Raw genomic sequence first — 27,565 nt, 5'->3', positions numbered from 1 at the left:
GTAGAAGGGAAAGTGCTGCAAATTCTATAGTTGCATGGAAATTGCCAGTGGAGGGAGGATGGCTGATGGTGATGGACGAGCAAGTCATCATCAAAGGGAAGAATCTCTTCAGGATGCTGAATAGGTTTGGGGAAGATGGCTATGGAAAACCATTGAAAGTTGTGGAATTTTTGGAGGATAATCCTTTAAATACAGAGGCTGGTGTGGAAGGTAAAGACAAGTCCTTGTTTTGGCTGCACGGAGAAGAGACAAGAACAGAGATGCAGGAAATAAAGCAGATGCAGTTATTAACTACTGTAAAGCGGAAGAAATGGGTAAGTAAGACATATCTAAGACTTCCCATATCATTGACCTCTAATTTCCTCCTCTGGTAGTCAATAGTCAGTTCCTTAGTTCTGCTGATGTTGAGTGAGAAGTTGCTGTTGTGACACCACTCAACCAGATTTTCAATCTCCCTCCTAAATGCTGATTCATCACCACCTTTGATTCTGCCAACGACAATCGTGTCACCAGCAAATATGGCACTGGAGCTGTGCTTAGACTCACTGTCATAAGTTTACAGTGAGTAGAGCAGAAGGCTAAGTACACAACTTTATGGTTCACCTACACTGATGGTACTTGTGGACAAGATGTTGTTGCCACTGAAGTCTGCAAGTTAGGAAATTGAGGATCCAGTTGCACAGGAAGGTATTGAGGCCTAGGTCTCAGAGCTTATTGATTCGTTTTGAGGGGATGATAGTATTGAATGCAGAGCTGTGATCAATGAAGAACATCCTGATATACGCATCTTCACTGTCCAGATGATTCAGAGATGAGTGAAGAGCAAATTAAATGGGCTCTGCTGTTGACCTGTTGCATTGGTAGGGAAATTAGAGAAGATCCAAGTTGCTCCTCAGGCAGTTTTTTATGTTTCATCACCCACTTCTCGAAGCACTTAGTGCCGGTGGACACGGGATGATAGTCATTGAGGCAGGTCACCATGTCCTTCTTGAGAACATGTATAATTGAAGCCTGCTCAAAGCAGGTCGGTACTTCAGACTGCTGAAGCGAGAGGTTAAAGTTGTTAGTGAACACTCCAGTCAGTCTTCAGCACTCGGCCAACTATACCGTCTGGGCCAGGATTCACACTCCTGAAGGATGCACTTATGTCAGCCTCAGAGACTGAAATCATGGAGTTGTCAGGGGCTGTGGAACTTTGTGAAGATGCTGATGGTTTTGGAAAAAAATTGTTAACTTGATTGCTTTAGTCTACATCCTACCACACACATTCCCTTTTCTCTCTCCTTCCTTCTCCTACGCTAACAAACACTTGTGCTTTCTCACTACCCAGCTTTGAAAAGGGATCCGTCAGTTGAAATGTCATCTCTGATTCTCTTCATATGGATGTCATTTGATCTGCAAAGTGCTTCCAGCATACTCTGTTTTTCTATTGGAGTTTCAACATCGGCAGTTTTTTGCTCTTATTAGAAATGTGCTATGCATATAATATAGGAATTCATCCTACTTCTAGCCAATTCATTTTAGAGGGTTTTGAAATCTAGCACAGTTATTATTCTAAGTACTCATTCATTTCCCTAATGTCTTTGCACATTTTAAACTGGGAGAATTAAATATAGTAGCAAAGTTGGAGAAGAGGCAGGAAATCAAGCATTGCTTTCTTATGAATTCATCTGCATTCTTTTCAACAAATTCCAAACAAGAACAAAATTACTTAAACAACAAAATGAGACCCAGAGCTGGACAGGCTTATTTTTCTCCTGTCACAAAAAATTAACCATTTTTCATTATACTTCTGAACACTGTTAAATTAAAAATATTATTTAGATTCTGTTCCATATGTGTACCTGTGCACAGTAATTATAATACTTAACCTCTTTTAAGCCTATTATTTTCACCTTTTTTTTTTAAAACAATTTTACTACACTCTACACATAAGTACCAGTCAGAGACAGCCACACAGCCTTTCATTTGTAGCACTACAAGTGCTTCGGCTTGTACTAATACTAACCTTGAACCAAGCAATAAGTGATCTGAGGTACAGAGCGGTGTGACTAACTTCCTCAGATTGCTTCCACCTATTACAGTGTTCAGTTTGATGGCTGGTTAAATTATAACGCTGTAAAGGATCAATGCTAGACCGCTGTACTTTTCAGACTGCGTAGACATGCAACCTTTCAATCTATAAATGTTGAAACTGGCAATGCATCAAATTTCTAGCAACTGTTAAATAAAAATGATATCTATAATTATCCACATTTGAAAATGGAAGTTGGGGGGTGGGGTTGGAAGTTTTTGGAGTTTTAGCAACTGAAATAAATCAACCAGTCACAAGATGTTCTTCAGCGTCTACCTTCCGTTGATAAAAGGGCTTTCTACACAGTTCAGCTATGGGTCATAAAAAACATGGAAAAGTATAACAGCTGCTAAGGATTCCATAGCAAACAGAAGAACTTTGGCAAATGCAATAATTCAGGTTCCTTAAGTTTATGCTTGGAGCAGCCTGCCAAGTTACCTAACTGTCAGAAATCCACACATCTTTTTGGAAAGAGAATGAAAGCGTAACCTGGAATTTCATTCACAGTGCTGTAGGAGTTGTATACGTACAAAGAACAGATTTCTCAACTTCTAAGAGATTTGTTAAAAGGATTTTTAGTGCACAGAGGATTTTTTGGCAAAAAGAGGTAGAGAGAAAAAGTTAATGGACATGGCATTAAAGAAAGTAGTCTGCAGCTTTGCTGTATTAGCAAAACATTCTCATTTAATACTACAAGAATTACTATTGCAATTCTCAGGCAATAGGCACTGTACGAAAAGTTGGAATTGCATCACTCAGATATTCATCAGATAATGAATAAATGGCAGAATGGATCTTTTTTAGTTCAGTGTGCTGCATATCTTCAGAATCACCTTAAACCACAAATTTATACAAGGTGATAATCAGACACAGAATCAGGTTTAATACCACCAACATATGTCATGAAGCTTGTTGTTTTGAGGCAGCAGCTCAATGCAATACATAATAATAAAAAACTATAAATTATAATAAGAAAAATATGTATACAATTAAATTAAATAAGTAGTGAAGTCAGAGAGGGAAAAATAGTGTGGTAATGTTCGTGGGCTTAATGTCCATTCAGAAATCTGATGGTAGAGGGGAAGAAGCTGCTTCTGAAATTTTGAATGTTATGTCTTCAGGCTCCTGTACCTCCTTCTTGACAGCAATAATGAGAAGAAAGCATGTCCTGGCTGATGGGGGGAGGGGTCCTTAATGATGGATGTCATCTTGTTTGAGGCACCACCTTTTGAAGATGTTCTCACTGCTGGGATGGCTATTGCCCATGACGGAGCTGGCTGATTTTTCAACTTTCTATAGATTTTTCCAATCCTGTGCAAAGCCCCCCACCCACTGCAATACCCTCCCCCCAGATCGTGATACAAGAAGTTAGAAAGCTCTCCATGGTACAGCTGTAGAAATTTGTGTGTGTCTTTGGTGACTTTTCTAGTCTCCTCAAACACCTACTGTCTTTGTAATTGTGTCAATATGTTAGGCCCAGGATAAACCTTCAGGGACATTGGCACCAATAAACTTGAAACTGCTTACCCTTTCCACTGCACAATCAAATAGACTTACTGATATTGAGTGCAAGGTTGCAGTTGTGACACCACTCAACCAGTTGATCTATCTCACTCATGTACCCTTCCTCGTCACCATCTGAAATTCATAGATGCTGTTTGAGCTGTGCCTAGCCACACAGTTGTGGGTGTAAGGAGGTTAGAGCAGCGGGCTAAGCCCACATCCTTGAGGTGTACCAGTATCAACTGTCAGCAAGGAGGAGATTTTATTTTCGATCCACATAGAATATGGTCTCCTGATGAAGACGTCGAGGATCCCATTGCAGAGGAAGGTACTGGGGCCCAGGTTTTGGAGTTTGTTGATGAGAACTGAGGGTATGATTGTGCTGAATGCTGAGCAGTAATCAATAAACAGCAGCCTGGTGTAGGTATTACTAACCTCAGCATTATAAAAAGAAACAAATTAAAATTTGATGTGAGCATTGAATGTTGACATTTTAAAAGTTCCCTTCATTTCACTGGTGGAATGGAATTTAGTTTGGCTAGGGAAACTTTCAAACTGTTGTGCAGTTCCTTATTATTTACCTTAAACCAAAATAAACTATTCAGCTTTACAAAGACATTTAATGCCACTCATATATTTGAGAAACATTGAATAGATTTTCAAGCTGAGAGAGTTACTTTGATAATTTAATCTGCAAATGACATGAAGAACTAAATTGCAATGTGCATGCTGCCACCAAATAACTTACTCACTTTCAGTGCAAACCAACAGGAGTAACAGGAGATAGTCACACAATACTATGGATCTTGTCAAAATCATCTCTTCCATAGCTCAGTGTATATTCATATCTCTACATGTGCAACCCACTGGACAGAGTATCAATGCCTACTTGCACACAGGCTTTAAAATGATTATGTTCTGATGCTGAAGAATTGGTGGTTTGCAGTGGCCAACCACTATTACAGGGACTTCTGAACACCTGAAGTGGCTCGCTGGTAAATGGAAAACATGTGACTCAGCTGACACGAGATAGTTGGTTTGATCGGTTACAGTGTATTCCTGTATAGCAGAAGGGCATTCCTCACTATCAGGTTGGGCATGAGTACTGGGGACAGGCGTTGTGAAGTAGTGCCGGTGGAGATGACAGCAGAAGGGAGATCCAGAATAAGCTCCAAATACCAAAAATATGAATAAATATTTTATAGAATATAGACACCCCACATTCTGACATAGCCAGAGCTAACAAAAATCTTTATTTCCAGCATTCAAATAGTCAAGTGGTATTGAAAACTTTTTAGAAACTTGAATACATTTTATAGAAAAATATTAAAATGTATCAAATAATTCAAGCAATTAAACTTACTATTACATAGACATTCAGGTGATTATTCCATGATAAGTTAATCGGCTGCTGCAACTTTTCGGTGGGTTGAAATGTGAGAAGTGTAAGGCCCAGGGAAAGTCAGTGGGGAGGGTAGGATTGCACTATAAGCTGCCATTGACCCAATATGCCAAACAACCTACTTTTCAATCTCGGGAAATACAGAAAGGTGGATCCTGGCATCGGGTGTTCATGCAGATGACCTAATTCAAGTTGTGGGTGATACTTGCAATTTCTAAATCTCACACTGCACTTCATAAGGAGTTGGACACCTGTAGCAAATAACCAACTGCAACTATTTGTATGCGTATCGAAAATGATGATTTCATGGAGAAATAATTTGTTACCAAAATTAACACAAAAGCTCAGCTATTGGGTAATTCTGTACATTTTTCTTAGAAAAAAACATATATCTTTTCATGTACAGTACTGTTTGAAAGTCTTAGCCACATACATAGAACTAAGATGCCTAAGACTTCTGAACAGTACTGTAGTAATTTCATGTATTGCACAATACTGCTGTTACAAAATAAAACAACTTTCATGACATTTGTGAATGATGATGAACATGATCCTGATATGGGTCTCTACTGTAGACCAAGAGTGGGAAAGGGGTAGGGAGAGAGGAATCATGGTTGGGAAAAGGGAAAGGGAGAGGGGAGGGAGCAGGAAGCACCTGAGAGACAATCTGTACTGATCAATAAACCAATTGTTTAGAATCCAATTATCTTGTCTGGTGTCTTAGGACTGGATGTGTCTGCACCTGCACCACCACCCCTGACACTCCTTCTCTGCCACCTGTCCCACACCACTTCTGCGATGCTCCACCCTCGCCATTCCCAACATCCTTTACTCCCGCAAGATTTATAAACTCGCTCTCCACTCCATGTTGACAAATATACAGTACTGTGTAAAAGTTCTAGGCACCCTAACTATATACGTACAAAATGTATACAACATACATATGTGCCTTAATACTAAACAATACTATAAAACACTGAATACATAAAATCTCAAATGCTACAGAATATAAAGCTGATACTTAGCACATTAGAACATAGAACAAATAATAGTACAGCACAGGAACAAATCCTTCGGCCCATATGAGGAAACTTTATACTGTATCAGATTCATTATACCCTTCCTCCCTCAGATGAGTGATTGTTTCTTGATGTTTGATCCCAATTTATGAAAAAAAAGCACAAAAAGTTTCAGTTACTTACATCACACTGGAATGGTTTTTCTCCTGTGTGAGTCCTCATATGTTCATCTAGACCCCTTTTCTGACTAAAAGCTTTGTTGCATTCCGAGCACTGGTAAGGCTTTTCCTGCAAAAAAAATAAAGCAGTAGTAGACAATACGCGAAGTGACAGTGAGCCAAGGCAGAAACCCGGCAATTATTTGATTGAAATGTGGTGCTGGATTTGCAGGCTTTATACATCCTCACAGGGGTTCAATGATTCATCTGGCAAAAGAACATAACTTGTTTGCAAAAGAGACAATAGCACCTAAGGAAATCAAGTTCAAGATTTCTTATCATTACCCAACAGTAATTTAATAAAGCCATTAAGGCTGCCACTGAAGTAATTTCTACAGTTTATACTGGCAGTGTAATACTGGAGATTAGATTAAACCGAAAGAAAAGAGATACATGCCTGTTTTACATATGCACTCAATTTACTTTAAATTCCGAAGTCAAAACATGATTATTTTTGGTTTCTCAAATTTACTCATTCTTGTAGGAACAGCGAAATAATGGCTTTCTTGCTGGTGCCGCAGATAAACAGAAATATGTAAAGGTAAAGGGAAAAGGGTGACAGTACTGACCACACTCAATTTAGAGACACACTGGTGCCTTTGTTCATTTGTATGTTTTTTTTAAACTTTTTCAAGACTCAAGAAAAATAAAGTTGCTAAAAGGGCAGAATTTGTACATTGATCTGGTAAATTATCTTTTTTAAACTTACTTATTGAGGTACAATTTATAGAGACTATGGTAGCTGCATAAGATGGCTACAAAATTACAGAAATACCAAAGGATTTTATCAAGATTCTGCAAATGGGAATAGATAGGATATTTAACAATCGGAAATTAAAATCCATCTGTTTGTGATGTTGCTGTGAAGGTTGTTGAAATCATTTAAAATATATATATGAGCTTTTCTAGTGATTCTCAAAGGTTTAAGTTAACTGAAAATTCTGATACTGAAGGAATCACTTTCAATTTTCATCTTGTGTGACCTTGTTACAAAAACGGCCTGTTGCGTTTCTTGCATTACAGCTGAGACCAGACTTCAAAAATACTTAATTGACTGTGAAGGCTTTGGGACACCCTAAGGTTATGAAAGGCACGGTAGAAAGGCAAGTTATTTATTTGCTTCTGTATCAGTACTCCTTATGGCCAGGAATGCCATTTAATGCACTTTGCTGTCTCAGAAAATTCCTTGGGTGGCTCTGGATTGAAATGTTGGCAACAAGACCCTTTAGATAAATGACTGATGGTACAAATGACCTCTCACAGGTCTCATTGATTGAAACAGGTGGAGCTTTTGCTTAATGTTGTGAATAACAGCTAACTCAATAACACCTCCTATGCAGAAGAAGGACAACACTTGAAAACAACAAAGTCAAGCAAGGTCTCAGGAAATTCAGCAATCCGCCTGACAGCTGGGAGAGCGGTTCCAGAGGCTCTCAGCTTGAGAAGCTGGGTCAAGGTTCATGAACTCACTATGACGAGCCACTGCAGGACTCATGCTGAGGACTACAGCCTTGCTGGGACCCAGAGCACTCATCATTGGGCAAATAACCCTGTAATCACTGTGAAGAGGTTTGCTGTTCACATACTGAGCTCGTTCTACTCCCACATCACTGCACAAGAAACCCAAACTTTATTGTATTATTTTTTGTTTGCTGGCCTTCTTTCTTTACCCATGAAAAGTGAAGCTACTAGAGGGAAATAAAGATGATTCAGGTTGTTCCTCAGTGCTGGATAAGTCAGAGGTAAAATAAACTTTCTGCTTCTGAATGTTTTCAACTGACGTCCAGGGATGCTGCATTTTGAAAACTATGTGTGAGAACAGTGTTGGGCATATCAGTGCTGCCCACTCATTCCTCCATGTCCCAGAACATCCCTGCAACAAATCAAGCCTTATTGAACCATCCACCAAAACGCTAAGCTCACAAATGAAAACTTCTGCACAATGCCAGAAGTGGTCAATAAACTATAAATAGAGATGGAATCAATACTTATGGAAAGCAAATGCAGAGACCTAGTTTTACAAAAAGTGAAATTAAATGAGAATCCTTAAATCAAAACAGTATTTGGCCTTGGCCTAGCATAATATAAAAGAGAGATGGATATAGGATAGTTGGAAAATGAGACTGGAGAAATAATTACAGGGGGCAAGATTATGCCAGATGAACTAAATCAGTATTTTGCATCAGTCTTCACTGCGGAAGACACGAGCAGTGTGTCAGTTGTTGAAGAATGTGAAGAAGGAAAAGTGAGTGTAGTTACTATTACAAGGGAGAAGGTGCTCAAAAAATGGAAAGACCTATGTCACTTGGAGACACAAGTCACTTGGACCAGATGAACTGCACCCTAGGGTTCTGAAAGTGGTAACAGTAGAAGTTGTGGAGGCATTAATGATCTTTCAAAAACCATTGGTTCTGGAGGACTGGAATGCAAATGTCACTCGATTTTTTAAGAAAGGAAGTGGGATCAGAAAGGAAATTATAGACCAGTTAGCCTGACCTCAATGGTTGGGAAGATGATGGAGTCAATTGTTAAGAATAATGTTATGGAGTACTTGGTGACACAGGACAAGATAGGACAAAGTCATCGTGGCTTCCTGAAGAGAAAGTTTTGCCTTATGAACCTGTTGGAATTTTTTGAGATTAACAGTAGGAGTTAATTCCAACCATGAGCAACCTTTCAAAGCACTTCACCACATTAGATTTGATTGCCACTGCACCATATTCCTTTCAGTAGCTCACCCTGCTTTTCTAGGGCACTAATATGATTGATGCCCTTTTAAAGCATGTAGGAACATCCAAGCACAGCAGTGAGAAGTTGAAAATATCCTTGAAAACTCTTAGCCTGTTGGTCAGTACGGACTTTCAGTGTTCAGCCAAGTACATGCCTTGCAAAGGTTCATCCTCTTGAAGGATGATCTGACTTCAGTCTCCAAGCCAGAGTTCAGAGGATCAAGGTGTTGGGGGATTTGCACAGGTATCATGTTATTGTCTTCTTTCAAAGGTAATTAGGCTCACTGGGGAGTGAAGCACCACAATCACTTATACTGTTAACTTTTGCCTTACAATAGGCAATGGTATACAACCCTGCTACAGTTGTTGTGCACTCATTGTGTTACGAACCCCGTAACTGGGTCACTTACCAGCAAAGATAGAGAGGTACTATGAGAGGTACTGATGGTACTATTTTTAACAGTATTTATTGATAAAAATACACAAAAATAATATCAATGCAAACATACAGATAATATACGTTGTCAATACTAAATCTAAAAGTGCGGGTATAATAATAATCAATAAGAAATAAGCTCTATCGTTGTCTAGGGGATAATGTGTTGTCCGATGGAAATATAAAAGTCACTCAGTTCATTCAGGCTGCAGCCTTCGGTTGGAGTCAAGAGAGAGTTTAGAAACTTGCCAGGTTTTCCTTTTTATGATGTCGATCCTTCGAAATTTCGTTGGGGTAGCCAGTCCTTTAGCTAAGCCGTTCTTCCATGGTAAGCCCACCAATTCCTAGGCAACGGAAAAGGACGCACTCGAGCCCTACCGGCTGTCGCTATTAAATGCTGTCACAGGATTTCTAGCATTTCTCCTGGTGCGTCTAAAGGGGTTGTTCCCCAGACCCTCTTTTATCCTTACTCACGGGGTCTCAGATGTCAATCAGGTTAGGATGATGCAATCCCTCAACCAGCCCACTCTGGTCATTCCCTGAGGGCTTCAGTGAATAGTACAGTACTCAATACATAATTCCATCTCCAAGAGACAATGGCCATTATCCGTGGCTTTGTCTTGCTGAGGGGCCAGGACACATTCCAAAAAACCTTTAGGATTTTCTCTCATTTCCTGGGTCCCAGACCCGAATTAATAGTGATCTTGAGATTTTCGAAAAGGAGGGGGCTACTTTGTACCCTTCAGCCCCTCAGAGTTGTGGCACATTCGTAACAATTATTTCTAACTTCACACAGAAATGTCCTTTCACTCTCATGATGCCTTCTGTAGTCATATCTGGACTTCTTGTAAGGTTCTGAATCATTGTTCTTGAATGCCACAGGTCCAGTTCTCAGCAGATCAGTGCCCTGAATGCAATTTTTCACAACCTTCTATGTACCTACAACACCACCTATTTTAGGGACATCTACAAGCATACTAAGCATGCCATGTACATTGCCACCCTATTGATATTTAAGTCATCTCAGATCTCATGATCAACTGAAGAACCTGGACCATCGGGCACAGCTCGTCACCATGGCTGAAGTTGTGGCAGTGGAGGGGGAATCCAAGCCAGGCTGAAACGCAGAGGGATGAGGACTCTCCTTCCTGGCATCTATTGGCAAATGTGCAGTTGCTGGAGAAGAGAATTGAAGACCGAGTACCTGGCCATATACAAAAGACCTCTGCTGACAACTGGTTGGTGTGTTCTGAGATCTTTAACTTCTCACTTTGGCAGTGTGTGGTACTCACCTGCTTCAAGCAGACTTCAATTACACCAAGAAGATCATGATGACCTGACTCAGTAACTATCATCCAGTTACACTTACATCTACAGAGATGAAGTGTTTTGAGAGTTTGGTGATGAAACATAACAGCTCCTGGCTATGAGGTGACTTAGATCCATTCCAATTTTCCTACTGGGGCAACAGGTCCACAACAGATGCCAATTCATGGGCTCTTCACTCAATCCTGGAACATCTGTCAGCAAGGATGCATGCATCAGGATGTTCTTTATCGATATCAGCTCAGCACTCCACAATATCATCCCCTCAAAACTAATCAATAAACTTCAAGACCTTGGCCTCAATACCTCTTTGTGCAAATGGATCCTGGATTTCCTTACTTGTACACTTCAGTCAGTTTGGATTGACAACAACATCTCCTCCATGATCTCCATCAACAAAGGTCCACCATGGGGCTGTGTGCTTAGCCCGCTGCTCTACTTTACATCTATGACTGTGTGGCTAAGCACAGCTTCGATGCCATATTCAAGCTTGCTGTTGATGTTACTGTTCTGGGTCAAATCAAAGCTGGTGATAAATCAGCATACAGGAGGAAGATTGAAAATTTGGCTGACTGGTGTCATAACAAGAACCTCTCACTCAATGTCAGCAAGGCCAAGGAACTGATTACAGACTTCAGCAGAGGGAAACCAGAGGTCCATGAGCCAGTCGTCATCAAAGGATCAGAAACTGAGAGGGTTAGCAACTTTAAATTCCTGGGTGTTACTATTTCAGAGGAGATGTCTTGGACCCAGCACGCAAGGAAACCACCACAGTGCCTCTACTTCCTTGGGAGTCTGAGGAGATATGACATGACACCTAAAACTCTGATAAACCTTCTATAGATGTGCAGTGGAGAGTATATCAACTGGTCACAATCTGGTATGGAAACAGCAATGCCTTTGAACAGAAGGATTTAGCCAGTCCAACATAGATAAAGTCCTTCCAACCATTGAGCACATCTACATGAAATGCTGTTATAGGAAAGCAGCATCCATCATCAGGGATCCCCACCACCCAGGTCATGCTCTTTTCTCTTTTTTTCATCAGGTAGCAGGTACAGGAGCGTCAGGACTCACACCACTAGGTTCAAGAACAGTTACTACCCCTCAACCAACAGGCCCTTGAACAAAAGGGGATAACTGCTCTCACTTGCCCCATCACTGAAATGTTCTCCCAACCAATAGTCTCATTTTAAGGACTCTTTATTCCCATGTCTCATGTTCTCATTATTTATTGCTATTTATTTATATTTGCATTTGCACAGTTTGTTGTTTTCTGCTCGCTAGTTGATCTTTCATTGATCCTGTTATAGTTACTATTCTACAGCTTTACTGAGTATGCCCACAAGAAAACGGGCCCGGCACTTAAACTGACCAAATAAACAAAGAACAAAAGGCTCCGGCACCCTAGAGAGAGGAGTGAAGGTCACAGAGAGCGAACAACATCAGTCTGATCTGGGCCAGCATTTAAATTATCTAATGCACTAGGACCCGGCTACTGCAAAGGGATCCAGGCCGAGACCATGCCGCCCAATCCCTCGTTCCGGGCCCAGATTTCATCGCCCAGCCTGAAGCTACTCTCAAGCTCTTCAAATCAGCTCAGTGTCCAGGACAATCCAAACTCACCCACGGGCCAGTTGTACAGGCACCAAATCTCCTTTGCCTGGGCCCTGCCTTCTCCTTTTGGCACCTGGAGTAATCCAAACTCATACCCAGGCCAGCTGTATGGGCATCAGAACTCCATCTGCAAAAACCTGAAACACACCATCTTGGCTCCCCAAACCCACTTCGCATTCACTCGCCCCTTCGCTGTTTGCAGCAATAATTAAACAAATTACCTCAGAAAAGGTATTTTTAATGATGTTTCAGTCAAGTTTCTGAGCTCTTTGACTATTAGAGAGTTGTTGTACATGCTCAGTAGTGCCATCTTAACCAGAAATTAGACCACATGTGATCAAATCTTCCAGACTAGTCTGCCATAAGGGACCTTATCAATTGATTTGATTAATTAGCATTCCTTCTGTTACTCAGTAAGACCATGAGACTGCAAGATATAGGAGCAGAATTAGGCCATTCAACCCATCAAGTCTTCTCCTTTACCAGTGCTCCAGTATCAACTCTCACTTCTCTTTTACTCTTTATATAACTGAAAAACTTCTGGTATCCTGCTTTATATTATTGGCTAGTCTACCCTCATATTTTATCTTTTCCCTTCTTATAGCTTTTTTTAGTTGACTTTTGTTAGATTTTTTAATGCTTCCCAATCATCCAACTTCCCACTCACCTTTACTACATTATATGCCCTGTCCTTGACTGTTAGGCACTCCTTAACTTCCTTTGTCAGCCACAGTAGCCTACCCCTGTCATTTGAGGACTTCTTCCTCTGTGAGAGGTATCTATCCTGCACCTTGTGAACTAATCCCAGAAACTTCAGCCATCTCTGCTCTGCCGTCACCCCTGCCAGCATCCTCCTCCAATTCATCTGGGCAAACTGCACTTTCATGTTTCTATAATTCCCTTTATTCCATTGCAATACTGATTGAGTTATGCTTCTCTCTCAAGTTGCAGTATGAATTCAAGCTTATTATGATCACGGTCTCCTAAGGGTCCCTTTACATTAAGTTTCCTAATAAGTGGTTATTGCACAACACCCAATCTAAGATTGCCTTTCCCTGAGTAGGCTCAAGCACAAGCTGCTCTAAAAAGCCATTTTGTGGGCATTCAACAAATTCCCTCTCTTGCAATCCAACACCAACCTGATTTTCCCAATCTCCTCGCATATTGAAGTCCTCCATTACAATTGTGTCATTATCCTTATGCCTTTTCCAGCTCTCTTTGCAATCTTATCCCCACATCTTGGCTACTATTTGAAGGCCTATATATAATTCCCATAATGGCTTTTTCAGTCTTGCAGTTTCTTAACTCCACCCACAAAGATTCAGCTTTCTCTGAACCTATGTCACCTCTTTCTAAAGATGTAATTCCATCTCTTACCAACAGAGCCACACCACTGCTGCCTGTCCTTTTAATACAAAGTATATCTTTTGATGTTAAGCTCCCTACTATGGCCTTCTATCAGCCATGGCTCAGTCATACCCACAGCGTCATATCGACCAATCTCTAATTGCGCCATGAGTTTGTCCACTTTATTCTGAATGCTACAAGCATCTAAATACAGCACCTTCAGTCCTACATTCTCGCTCTTTTAAATTTTGCCTCTGTGGTATAATTTAATTCTTTGCTCTGTCTGCATTTGTACCTAGTCATTGGCTTGCTGTTCCTTAAATTCATGTTACACCCATCATCTACTTGTAAACCAGCTGATTCTATCATACTGGTTCCCATCCCTCTGCCATATTATTTTAAACCATTCCCAACAGCTCTAGCAAACCTGCTCAAAGGAATATTGGTCCCCTTCGGATTCAAGTGCAGCCCATTGTTGCAAGCACCTGATCAGTCAATCGTGACAGCAACTCAACACATAAAAGCATGGTCAAGAAGTTCAGATGGTGTTCAGACCAAACATCAGAATAGGGAAGAAATTTGATCGTGAAATGATTGTTGATGCCAGATGGAATGGTTTGAGTATCTCAGGGACTGCTGATTTTTTAAGATTTTCATACACAACAGTATCTAGAATGTGCGAAGAATGGTGCGAAAAATGAAAAATAAAAGCATGCAGCGAGTAGCAGTTCGATGGGCAAAAACACCTTCTAATTAGAGAAGTCAGAGAATGTCCAGACTGGCTCAATCTGACAGGTAGGCGTCAGTAAGGTTCAAGTTTCAAGCTTAATTATTATTCAACCATAGATGAATATAGCTAAATGAAACAGCACTCATACACATAGTATAAGTGGTTATGAATTCAGATAAACAGAGCAAAAAGACAAAAAAATATAGCCCAAATCCCTAAGTTGGTCCAGCCTGTTCTTCCACTGAGCGAACACTGGACAGCAGCACTGATGGGAGGGACCAGCCCTCAATCCAACAGCACACAGCCAGTTGGTGACCGCAACGGGCAGCTCCGAGGCATGAGGGTCTTGTCTGCACAACAACCAAGGCAACACAGCCACCCACCGTCAGTCTCACCAATGAACCAGTGAACTGGACTTGCAGTATTCTGCATTACCAATGTCCAACAGGGTCTTGCATTCACAATAAGAGACTGCAAGACAATCACTTGCACCTATTTTGGTGTGAAAGAGGAATAGTGAGATAGTATTCATGGGTTCATGAACCATTCAGAAATCTAATGGCAGGAGGGAAGAAGCTGTTCCTAAAATGCTGAGTGTGGGTCTTTAGGCTCCTGTACCTCATGCCTGGTGGTAGTAATGACAACAGGGCATGGCCTGGGCAGTGAGGGTCTTTAATAATGAATATCACCTTCTTGATGTCCTTGGTGATGGGGAGGCAAGTACCAGTGATGGAACTGGCCAAGGTTACAACCCTCTGCAGTTTCTTGTCATCCTGTGCATTGGTACCTCCACACTGGGTGGTGATGAAACAATTTAGATTGCTCTCTACAGTACAGCTGCAGAAATTTGCTGCTGTCTTTGGTGATGTGCAAATCTTGTCAAATTCTTAATCAAGTATAGCCCAATCATGCCCTCATTGTGATTACAAACTGGGAACTAAGTAACTAAGATAGCCCCCTCAAAATGACTTTTGAATGATTTGCCCTTATTTGTTCAAACTGATGCAGTAAGTGTGGCATATTAAGGTCACCCAACTCATTTTTAATTAAGTTTTAATTTTTTTATTTCAGTACTGTGTATGCTGTTGAGTAATATTTCAATGGGATCCCATTAGTTTGGATAAAGCAAGGCTACATTGTTTAAAACTAATCTTGTTAAAGGGAGGGGAGGTGTACTGTGGTGCAGCATTGAGGAGTTGGATATAGATGGTCTTCATCTTCTGCAGTTACTCCTGTGCTGTACGCACTCAGTTCAATCTTCCTCACGTGTGTTCCCAGGGGAATAATCAGTAATCCATTCTCATCTGTGACCAGCTGATTTTTTTTCAGAAGTCTCAAAGTCCAGACATTTTACCTTAGCACCTAGCACACTATATATTGTGGAGTTTAGCTACTGATTCAAACTAGAAAGCACAACTTTTCTTTCAATTAAAAGAGACAGCTGGTTGAAATCAGTCAGCAACTAACTCAGAAATCACTGATGTTTTCTTTAAATAGAGCTACTTGGAGACTCTCCTGCTGCTGAATGCATACTCATCTGTGAGAGGTTGACATTTGACATTACCTGGAGCCGTGAGCTTTAACTTAACAGCGCTGCCAAGAGAATGAATGCCACAATGTGCCTTACTTTTGGCAGGCTTAAACACTGGATACACTAATAGTCTATTAAACATGAACACTTTGGACATCATACATGTAGCACCCTTAATAGGTACATGGCAGCTGAACAGAGTTATTTATATCTTATGTTATTCACCTTGATTTGAATAAAAATGAACAAGTAAATGCATTCCATAAACCTCAAATACTCCTTTTTTTGCAAAACATTGGCAAGTCCTTATAATTAAGTAATGTCTTAGCTACACGAGAAAACCCGCTGATGCTGGAAATTAGACACAAAATGCTGGAGGAACTCAGCAGACCAGACATCATCTATGGAAAGGAGTGAACAGCTGACATTCCGGGGCAAGAAGCTTCATCTGGACTGCTATACGTTTATATATAATAAACAGAAATGTTCGCAGTGACAGGAGACAGCTTCTAAAACCTTACAAAACTTAGATGTTGAGGTTTTAACATTCAAAATAATGAAACTGCCAATATACAGCCGACCTACTAGCTTTTGGGAAAACAATATTTTTAATACTTTGAGTCCAGATTCCATGGAGATTTCATGTCTTTCATGCACCATCTAATTTTATTTCAAATATAATTGGAAAATTTCTTTTGCTCTGTTACTCTCAATCCAGTGACATAAACTATGGGTCACACAGTAGTACCAAAAGAAAACAGAACATCAGCTTCTATTTCTACTTGAGGTTGTCAGAAACATCAACCACTAATTAGAATAATTACATATGATAGCTCCAGAGAAAATAAAGTACAAGATGATATGATGAGAAAAAATATATATTGTAAAGAAGTGAGTAACATAAATATGTTGTTATGCCCACTGGGATCTTCTCAATGTACAGATAATTTAACGGAGGTGAAGGATTCTGTCAGTAAAGCTATTTGAAAATATATTCTGAAATCAATGATGTGAAATTTCCTGCAAAGCAGGTGGGATCAGAGGAAAGCAGTATTGTCAAGTGGCTGTCTGTGCCCTTTCTGACTCAATTCCAATTTCTGCTTTCTCAGAATCAGTTTTTCTTGCCTGCAAGAGGTATAATATGTTATTTTAATCTAGCTTTCTTATGAACATAACTCACTCTAATTAAGGAAAGATTCTGAGATGATAGCATAGAAACAATATTCAGAAAACCAGCAACAACATTAAATGCCTCAAAATCCAGACACATATTTGCAAAACAGAGTTAATGATGAAATACTGACAAACGATTATGATGATGAGGTAAACACAGTTCACTATGACATCACTTCAAAAGTATAAAGAAACAGAAATAACACAAGTAGTTATAGCAATGTACACCCAGTGACTCATTAATAAAGCAGCCAGTGAGTGACTGTTTGAGGTCTGCTGCTGCTGAAGGTTCAACGTGTGCTCAGACGCTCTTCAGCACACAACTGTTGTAACGCATGGTTACTTGAGTTACTGTTGTCTCGCTGTAAACTTGAACCAGTCTTGGCTATTCTCCTCTCACCTCTCTCATTAACAAGGCATTTTTACCCACAGAATTGATCTTCACTGGATTTCTTTTTGTTTTTCACACCATTCTCCATAAACTCTAGAGACTATTGTGCATGACAATCCCAGATGATCATTAGTTTCTGAGATACTCAAACCACTCTGTCTGGTACCAAAGAACATTCCACAGCCAAAATCACTTAGATCACATTTTCTCCTCATTCTGATATTTGGTCTGAACAACAAATGATCCTTTTGACCAGTGGTCCCCAACCACCGGGCCGTGGACTGGTACCGGGCAGCAAAGCATGTGCTACCAGGCCGCGAGGAAATGATGTGATTTGTCAATATGAAACAATATGAGTCAGCTGCACCTCTCCTCATTCCGTCATGCCCACTGTTGAACTTGAATGCACGCGAGGTCATTACCCATGCAAGGTCATCAGTTGCCTAAACGCAGTGATACCCTAGCGCCAGAGATCACTGGTTGGCATCAGGTAACCAGCCGGACAGAAATGCCATTGCTACTGGCCTGGAGCGTGGACAGATGGGTGCCACCTCTAAACCTGTTTAGCACACCGAATGCTTGTGGGGAGCCTGGTGCTATAATCTTCGCAGACGACCTAATTCGGGCTCTGGGTTTCTTAAGTAGCAGAGCAACTACCTCACTGCGATCTACTGAAAGTCAACCCTCCAGCCAAACTTTTGTCGGCCAATAGATCCTACTTATCTACGGGGGGGGGGGGGGGGGGGCGGGCACGCGCCCAGTCGCTCTCTCCAGACTGTGACCGCCGCGACCCCGGCACGGGTACCTCCGGCCCTTACCTTGTCCTCTCACTGGTGTGTTGCAATGATTTTATATGTTCATACGAGGAAAATACGCACTGTGTATTTAATATCTAAAAATTACTTAAAATGCTATGATGCTATTGACATAAGTGAGTTATAATTGACTTATCACTATGTTCATGCGAGGAAAATGTGCGCGTGTGTTTAATATTAAATTTGTTAGAAACAAAATTGGCTGAATTTTTTCAATGATTTTAAGTTCCCTGGTCCCCACCACCTTATTTTCACCATGGATGTCCAGTCCCTATATACCTCCATCCCCCACCAGGAAGGTCTCAAAGCTCTCTGCTTTTTTTTTGGATTCCAGACCTAATCAATTCCCCTCTACCACCACTTTCCTCTGTCTAGCAGAATTAGTCCTTACTCTCAATAATTTCTCCTTTGGCTCCTCTCACTTCTTCCAAACCAAAGGTGTAGTAGCCATGGGCACCAGCATGGGTCTCAGTTATGCCTGCCTTTATGTTGGCTTTGTGAAACAGTCCATATTCCAAGCCTATACGGGTATCCATCACCCTCTTTTCCTTCGCTACATTGACGACTGCATTGGCGCTGCCTCCTGCACACATGCTGAGCTCGTTGACTTCATTAACTTTGCTTCCAACTTTCACCCAGCCCTCAAATTCACCTGGTCCATTTCTGACACTTCCCTCCCCTTTCTTGATCCTTCTGTCTCCATCTCTGGAGACAGCTTATCTACTGATATCTACTATAAGCCTACAGACTCTCACAGTTACCTGGACTATTCCTCTTCCCACCCTGTCTCCTGCAAAAATGCTATCCCCTTCTCACAATTCCTCCGTCTCTGCCACATCTGCTCTCAGGATGAGGCTTTTCATTCCAGGACGAAGGAGATGTCTTCCTTTTTTAAACAAAGGGGCTTCCCTTCTTCCACCATCAACTCTGCTCTCAAACGCATCTCTCCCATTTCCCGCACATCTGCCCTCACCCCATCCACCCGCCACCCCACTCGGGATAGGGTCCCCCTTGTCCTCACCTACCACCCCACCAGCCTCCGGCTCCAACGAGTAATTCTCCGTAACTTCTGCCACCTCCAACAGGATCCCACTAGCAAACACATTTTTCCCTCCCCCCCCCCCTTCTGCTTTCTGCAGGGATCGCTCCCTATGCGACTCCCTTGTCCACTCGTCCCCCCATCCCTTTCCACCGAACTCCCTCCTGGCACTTATCCTTGTAAGCGGAACAAGTGCTACACCTGCCCTTACACTTCCTCCCTCACCACCATTCAGAGCCCCAGACAGTCCTTCCAGGTGAGGCGACACTTCACCTGTGAGTCAGCTGGTGTGATATACTGCATCCGGTGCTCCAGGTGTGGCGTTTTATATATTGGTGAGACCCGACGCAAACTGGGAGACCATTTCGCTGAACACCTACGCTCGGTCTGCCAGAGAAAGCAGGATCTCCCAGTGGCCACACATTTTAATTCCACGTCCCATTCCCATTCTGATATGTCTATCCATGGCCTCCTCTACCATCAAGATGAAGCCACACTCAGGTTGGAGGAACAACGCCTTATATACCGGCTGGGTAGCCTCCAACCTGATGGCATGAACGTTGACTTCTCTAACTTCCGTTAATGCCCCTCCTCTCCTTCTTACCCCATCCCTGATATAGTTAGTTCTTTTTTCCCCTCTCCTCCTGTTTTTATCTCTCTCTGCTCATCAGTCTGCCTGTTCTCTATCTCCGGCTGGTGCTCTCCTCCCCTTTTCTTTCTCCCTAGGCCTCCCATCCCATGATCCTTTCCCTTCTCCAGCTCTGTATCCGTTTTGCCAATCGCCTTTCCAGCTCTTAGCTTCACCCCACCCCCTCCAGTCTTCTCCTATCATTTTGCTTTTTCCCCTCCCACTCCTACTTTCAAATCCCTTACTATCTTTCCTTTCAGTTAGTCCTGATGAAGGGTCTCAGTCCGAAATATCGACAGTGCTTCTCCCTATAGATGCTGCCTGGCTTGCTGCATTCCGCCAGCATTTTGTGTGTGTAAATTGAGTGTATTAGCCACTTTTAAGTGACTTATAGTTGACTTACCATCTATATTCTGGTCCTGATTTACACCCACCGCCCCGCCCCACCGTCAGCTGGTCCGCAAGAATATTGTCAATATTAAACCGGTCTGTGGTGCAAAAGAGGTTGGTGAACCCTGCTCTTGACTATGTCTGCATGTTGTTGTTTGAGTTGCTGTCACATGCTTACATATTTGCATTAATGTGCAGGTGTACAAGTGTAGCTAATTAAATGGCCACTGAATATATAACTGAGAATTTAAAACCACTTAAATTTGAAGTGTCAGATCATATTCCACATGCCTATCAGGACATATTAAACGTTTAGTCATTTTTCATTGGAAACACAACAGCAAATTGAAGTAGGCCTGAAAACTCCATGACACGAAATTTTCAACATTATTACTGAACAGATTTACATATGAGAACAACAGCAACTTTGCCCAAATGTTGGGTGGAGGGAGGGGTACATGGTCCGCCAAATTAATTAATTTGATTTTTATCCAATTGTGTCAGCCTGCAGCAAGGTAGCACAAACAGCAACTGCAGAGCTTGCTGGTGATGTCTGTGAGGTAAGTGTTGGTAATAAATGAGATCCATGAGTGTATATGCACATAGTCCAGTCTAACCCTTAAGCTTCACACATCAGAGTATTCCAGACCAACACCACTTTCAAGGTTCATTTTTCTTTGAACACAGAACCAAACAATCTCCCACCTTACTTTTTGCTGATCACAAGTGGACAGAGTACTCAAGCTATAGCCTGACTGGCATACTTTACAATTTTAGCATGACTGTAAACAAGATATTACTGATATTACAGCTTCAAGTGTCCATACTTGTCACAGTAGCATGACGGTTTCTTAGGCAGTGCCGCCTGAGGGCTCAAAGATCTCGCGCATTCAACAGTGGTTTCTGATCTTTCCCTTTACGCACTGAGATGTCTCTGAATTCTCTGAATCTTTTCACAATATTATCTACTGTAAATGTTGAAAGACCTAAATTCTCTGCAATCTTGCGTTGAGAAATGTTCCTTTTGAACTGACTAACAATTCTCTCATGAATTTTGGCACAAAGGGGTGAGCCACAACCCATCCTTGCTTGCAAAGACTGAGCTTTTGATGGACTCTACTTTTATACCCAGTCATGATACCTCACCTGTTACCAATTAGCCTGCTTAATGTGGAGTCTTCCAAACCGGTGTTACTTGAATATTCTGTGCACTTTTCAACCTTATTTTAACTCCGTCCCAACTTTTGTTGAGTGTGTTGCAACCATCAAATTCTAAATTTGTGTATATTTACAAAATAAAATTAAGTTGGTCAGTAAAACTATTGAAAATCTTTTCTTTGTACTTTTGTCAGTTAAATAAAGGTTCACGTGAATTAACATATCACAGATTTTTGTTTTTATTGCATTTTGGAAAATAACCCAACTTTTCTGGAAATGGGGTTTGTATAATCAATCGATTATCTTTCATCTGAGATTTCCAATTACATTTACACCAGTATAAAATGATTCCATTGTTGCAGCACTTTCAACACTTGTCCACTGCTCTTACCATCTGAACTAAATGCCGTGCAGTTTAATAAAATTACACCAAAACAAGTGCTTGGAGTAAGGGAAACAGTCTAAAAAAGACTAAGTTATATGACCTTTATTCCATGGTTACTGGAAAATATGCTGTAACATTTGTACTCAATTGTTTCAGGCAGGAGTCTCCAGCGTCAGCCAGAGATTGACACTGTGATTTTCATTGATCCCACAGAGATGTAACACTGTGAGAGCAATGAAAAGATTTTCACTTTAGACTTATTTGCCGACTGCTCATTTTAAAAATGAAATTTTAGGTTTAAGTTTACTGCAGCTCTCAAACTTCACAGACTTACATCACATCCCCTCTTCACCTTACCGTCTCTGATGAAAGGTTTTCAAGTAGTTTTGTTAGCCTAAAGCTCCTTAACACTATTTTCTCCGATCTCTGTACATTCAGTGGCCACTTTATTACGCATCTCCTGTACCTAGTAAAGTGACCACCTAGTGTATGTTTGTAGTCTTTTACAGCTGTAGCCCTCCCACTTCAAGTTTCAATTGTTATGCATTCAGAGATGCTCTTCTGCACATCACTATAGTAATGTGTGGTTATTTGAGCTATTGTCACTTTCCTTTCAGGTTGCATCAGTCTGGCCCTTCTCCTCTGGCCTCTCTCATTATCATGGCATTTTCACCCACAAAACTGCCCCTCACTGGATTTTTCTTTGTTTTTTGCACCATACTCCGTAAACTTTGCCTGAACATCCCGGGAGATCAGTAGTCTCTGAGATACTCAAACCACCCCATCTGGCACCAACAATCAATCCACAGTCAAAATCACTTAAAATCACATTTCTTCTCCAATCTGATGTCTGGCCTGAACAACAACTGAACCTCTTGACAATGTCTGCATGCTTTTATGCATTGAGTTGCTGCCAAGTGATTGTCTGATTAGGTATTAACATTAGTGAGCATCAGCAGCAAAGAAAATGGCCACTCAGTGCATATTAGCAGTCACCTCAGCAGATGAAAACTTGTGGGGGTGAGGCCAGGGTTAGTCAGGGTGCCATTAGGGTTAGTTGAGCAGTGCGGACCCTTGGACATTAGGATTAGGGTTAAGAGTAGGGTTGGGGGATCCCACCACCAAGCACATCTTCCCTCCTCCCCCAACTTTCCGTGGAATCTCTCTATACACAATTCCATTGTCCTTTTGTCCATCCCCACTGATCGCCCTCCTGGCACTGATCCTTGCGAGCAGAACAAGTGCTACACCTGCCCCTACACCTCCTCCCTCACCACCATTCAGGGCCCCAAACAGTCCTTCCAACTGAGGTGACACTTCACCTGTGAGTCTGTTGGGGTCATATACTGTGTCTGGTACTCTTGGTGTGGGTCTTTTGATTATCAGTGAGACCCAATGTAGATTGGGAGATCGCTTTGCCGAGCACCTACACTCTGTCCACCAGAAAAAGCAGGATCTCCCAGTGACCACCAATTTTAATTCCATTTCCCATTCTTATTCTGATATGTCCATTCATTGCCTCCTCTACTGTTGTGATGAGGCCACACTCAGGTTGGAGGAACAACACCTTATATTCCATCTGGGTAGCCTCCAACCTGATGGCATGAACGTCAATTTCTCAAACCTCCAGTTATGCCCCTCTCACCACACCCCGCCTTCAACATTCCCCTTTTTCTCTCTCACCTGTCTCCTTGCCTGCCTTTCTTTAGTGCTCTTTCTTCTAGGTCTTTTGTCCTCTCCTATTAGATCTCCCCTTCTCCAGTTCTGTATCTCTTTCACCAATCAACCTTCACCCCTCTCCCTCCTGGTCTCACCTATCACATTGTGTTACTCCCTCTACCTTTTAACTCAACTCGTCATCTTTTTTCTCCAGTGCCGCTGAAGGGTCTCGGCCCAAAACATCGACTGTTTACTCTTTTCCATAGATGTTGCTTGGCCTGCTGAGATCCTCCAACATTCTTTGTGTGTTGCTTAGATAGAAACTACAGGTTATCTACCAGTGTCCCCATAATGTTCAATCAATTTGTTAGCACTTCAGTCAAATATATGCCTGGAGACATGCTGGAAAAGAATATCCCTTTATACTTAATTCCATTGCATCCTACAATGTTCTGTCACAATGCACATTTTTACATAAATTCAGCTTAGCCAAAATCTCTTGCTGTAAGACTGACTTCATGGAAATCAGAATTACGATCCTAATTTGCATATATAAAGATGGACCCATGGCCTTTCAGTATCTACAGAACAGACACACAGTATTAAAGGAGTAATGATGTAGTCACAGTAGGTATTTAACTAGTTATATGCCAAGTTCACATCTGGCAGCATGATTGACAATATTCATTTAATTTGATCACAACTGAATGCTGACTTAAGGACAAGATATCTACAATGCGATTTTTTTTTTATTCTGGAATATCACTCAGCACTTAAAACAATAAAAAGATTATTAATATACTTGAAAGTTATGGCACTTGATGAAGATATACTTGGACAAAAACAGGAGTTAGCACAAGGCACATAATATTCTAACAAGAAAAGTACCATGGAAGAGATGGAAGGAGAGGATGAGAACCCTAGAGTTTGCACAGTGTGCTGCTGGAGGTTAAAGAGTCAACGAATAATTGGCAAGGGGCAAAACATTTGTAGAAGGAACATTTTTCATCTGGGTTTCAGTCCTTAAGTAACAATCTCTTTCAGTTTTAATAGACAATTATATATTTATATTCACTTTTACACTGGCCTTCATTAATCAAAGTATTGAGTACAGGAGATGGGATATCATGTTGAAGTTGCATAAGACATTGGTGAGGCCTACTTCAGAGTATTGTGTGCAGTCCTGGTCACCTACCTACAGGAAAGATGTAAATAAGGTTGAAAGAGTACAGAGAAAATTTATAAGGGTCTTGCTGGGAGAGGAGGACCCCAGTAATAAGGAAAGCTTCAATAGGTTAGACTTTATTCCCTGGAACACAGAAGATTGAGGGGAGATTTGATAGAGATACAAAATTATGTGGGGTATCGATAGGGTAAATGTAAGCAGGCTTTTTCCACTGAGGTTTGGTGGGACTACAACTAGAGGTCATGGGCTAAGGGTGAAAAGTAAGAAGTTTAAGGAGAACATGAGGGGAAACTTCTTCACTCTGAGGGTCTTGATGGAGTGGAATGAGTTGCTAGCGCAAGTGGTGCATGTGAGCTCAATTTCAACTTTTAAGAGAAGTTTGGATAGGTACATGGATGGTTAGGAGTATGGAGAGCTACTGTCATGGTACAGGTTGATGAGAGTAAGCAATTTAAATGGTACAGTATTGACTAGGCGGGTTGATGTTTCTGTGCTGTACTTCTCTATGATTCTAAAAAGTATGAAATAATATAAGCCACTTGGAATATGATATAATTTATTGCAAAAGTAATATACTTCTCTGTCACTATTTTTGGAGGACAGGATATGTTTATACTAGGATGCCTAGTTTAGCTATCCATTTGATCATCTCCATGAAGAAACATAGTTTAGATCCATATAGGAGGATGTGGTAATGCATTCCATAGTCAATAATTTGTCAGTACAACTGGGCCACACATTGTTTCTTACTGGCTGTTCGATCTGTCAAGTTACTGCTGCAACAGCCATGTTCTGGGCAGATTCAGCTAAATACCATCCACCATCTTCAAAATATCAAGGCAAAGACTCTTGTTGTTAGGTCAATAATGAGGTATTGATTATGGTTCCATGTGTCATTCCCATCTTAGTGAATACTACCTGCCCTTTCCCACAGTGGGTGATGAGCTAGTTGAGCTGCTTTCCCACAGCTCCAACCCTGGTGAAATCCTGACTACTGATGCCCCTCTGTTGAGTTTGTACTTGCGGATTTCCCTTCTTGATCCAGTTTTAATCCATGTCCCAAAGGCATGTCTATCAGTAGGTTAATTGGCGACTGCAATTGCCCATAGTGTATAGGAGACTGGTTGAACCTGGGGGAAGTGGGGCAATGGGGAAATTTAACAGAAATGCAAAAATGTGAGGAGAATAGGTTACAGGGGAAATTAGTACGGAATGTGACTGGTCTATGAGTCAGCAGAGGCCAAATGGCCTCCTTCGCAAGGGTTTAAATAATCGATCCTTATCTGTAAAAATATGGTGAATGCTTTCATATTGAAGTCACCATGAATTGGAAAGAATTCATGAATCTTTCATCTCGTAGAGCAAAAAGCAGCAAATAGGCAGAACAACAAGGGGAACTTGGTGCCTTTGGGTATGTGAAATAGTAATCTTGTTTGATTAGGATATTATAGCTGTGCAACGCTTGTCATTCTGGTGTTTGGTGCAGCAAGGTGCTTCCTTACCATGAACACAGGGATTCTGCCTATGATGGAAGCCATGAGCAACACACACAAAATGCTAGAGGCAGCATACTGTATATGAAGGCGGACAAACAGTCGACACTGCCAGCCGAGACCTTTCTCAGCCCGAAACATCAATTGTTTATTCTCCTCCCAAGCTGCTGCCTGATTTGCTGAGTTTCTCCAGCATTTTGCATGTTTCTTGACCAACTGCATTGTGTTTTTCTTCATTTTTGTGAATGGTGTTGATAAATGGGACAGGCAGTTAACAGTCCTGTCCAAAGTACTTGGGGTATAATATACCCGTGCTAAGAGTTCATTTTGAATGACTATGCAAAGTGTCAATAACAAGGACGCCAATAAATGGTGTTCAGTCTTCAGATGATCTGGAATCAGGACTAGTACAAATTAGTCCAAAGGTCAGATTTTTTCTTCGTTGGGATTTTTTTTGCATACTTCTGGTACTTGGCAATGCAAAACCTTTGTAATTATTCCAGTATTGAATGGAAGCAAATAAAGCCTGGCATAGCCATCCATTATCTATGGTTCTTCAGGAATTCTGTCCAGGTGCCACTGATCTGCAGTGGCATGACTGAGCTTGGTGGCTTTCACCAGATACACTCTTCCAGAGCAGCAGTAAGTTAGTGCCACCTTAATGGAATATTCGTCTTTCATGACTGAAAAATACACCAACTTGGCTGTTTCAGATATATTCACTAACATGACTCAATGAGGATAGCTGTTTCTGCATCTTATGGAGGGCATTCAGAGTTGCCAATTCAGCGTCTAATAGCTGTTGCCTGTGTTAAATTCACAGAGAACTTTTATTCCAAAATCTGTTGCACTCTGATAGTTTTAAGGACCCTTGAGGGAAGGGGACAATTTCAAATATTCAAAGAGGGGTGAGTAAAGGAATCTGAAACCTTGTGGTCTGGTGGTAAATGTTTATTCAATCTGGCAGTCTAATAATGCTTTGTTATGTTCTATTCTTTTGGTGGCCTATTGCCAGTCTAACATTTTATGCAAAGCCTACCTAAGGGTGTATTGAGTTTACTACGGCTCAAATTCTCATCATAATCTGCTTTCCAGTAGAATCAGAACTATACACTGTCCGGTGTTACAGGCCAAATAACACAGGAACAACTGCAAGCAAAAAGCTACATTTTATCAGAAGGAAATATCTGAAGCCACAAGTCTAACTTTCACAGTGTGGCAAACATTAGAAAGATAAGTCGTAAAAACAAAATAAAGTCCTGCAGAGGCCAAAAGGAACATTTGTTTGGACAAGCAGCCCCCCTGTGGGTGTCATG

The 27,565-nt window shown here is 41.3% G+C and overlaps 1 protein-coding gene across 4 annotated transcripts in view; it reads right to left on the bottom strand.

Annotated features, from left to right (window-relative positions):
• Nucleotides 1-27,565, bottom strand: part of prdm5 (PR domain containing 5) — a 305,611-nt gene that overhangs the window by 7,933 nt on the left and 270,113 nt on the right. For all 4 annotated transcript variants that reach the window (XM_059988749.1, XM_059988750.1, XM_059988751.1 and 1 more), the window contains one exon: nt 6,182-6,286. In XM_059988749.1, the coding sequence (XP_059844732.1) occupies nt 6,182-6,286 (105 nt within the window). The remainder of the gene's footprint in view (nt 1-6,181; nt 6,287-27,565) is intronic.

Source organism: Hypanus sabinus, chromosome 14 (assembly GCF_030144855.1).
Source record: "Hypanus sabinus isolate sHypSab1 chromosome 14, sHypSab1.hap1, whole genome shotgun sequence".
NCBI lineage: Eukaryota > Metazoa > Chordata > Chondrichthyes > Myliobatiformes > Dasyatidae > Hypanus > Hypanus sabinus.
The sequence above is the reverse complement of the archived record's forward strand: the minus strand, read 5'-3'. Positions and strand labels throughout refer to the sequence as shown.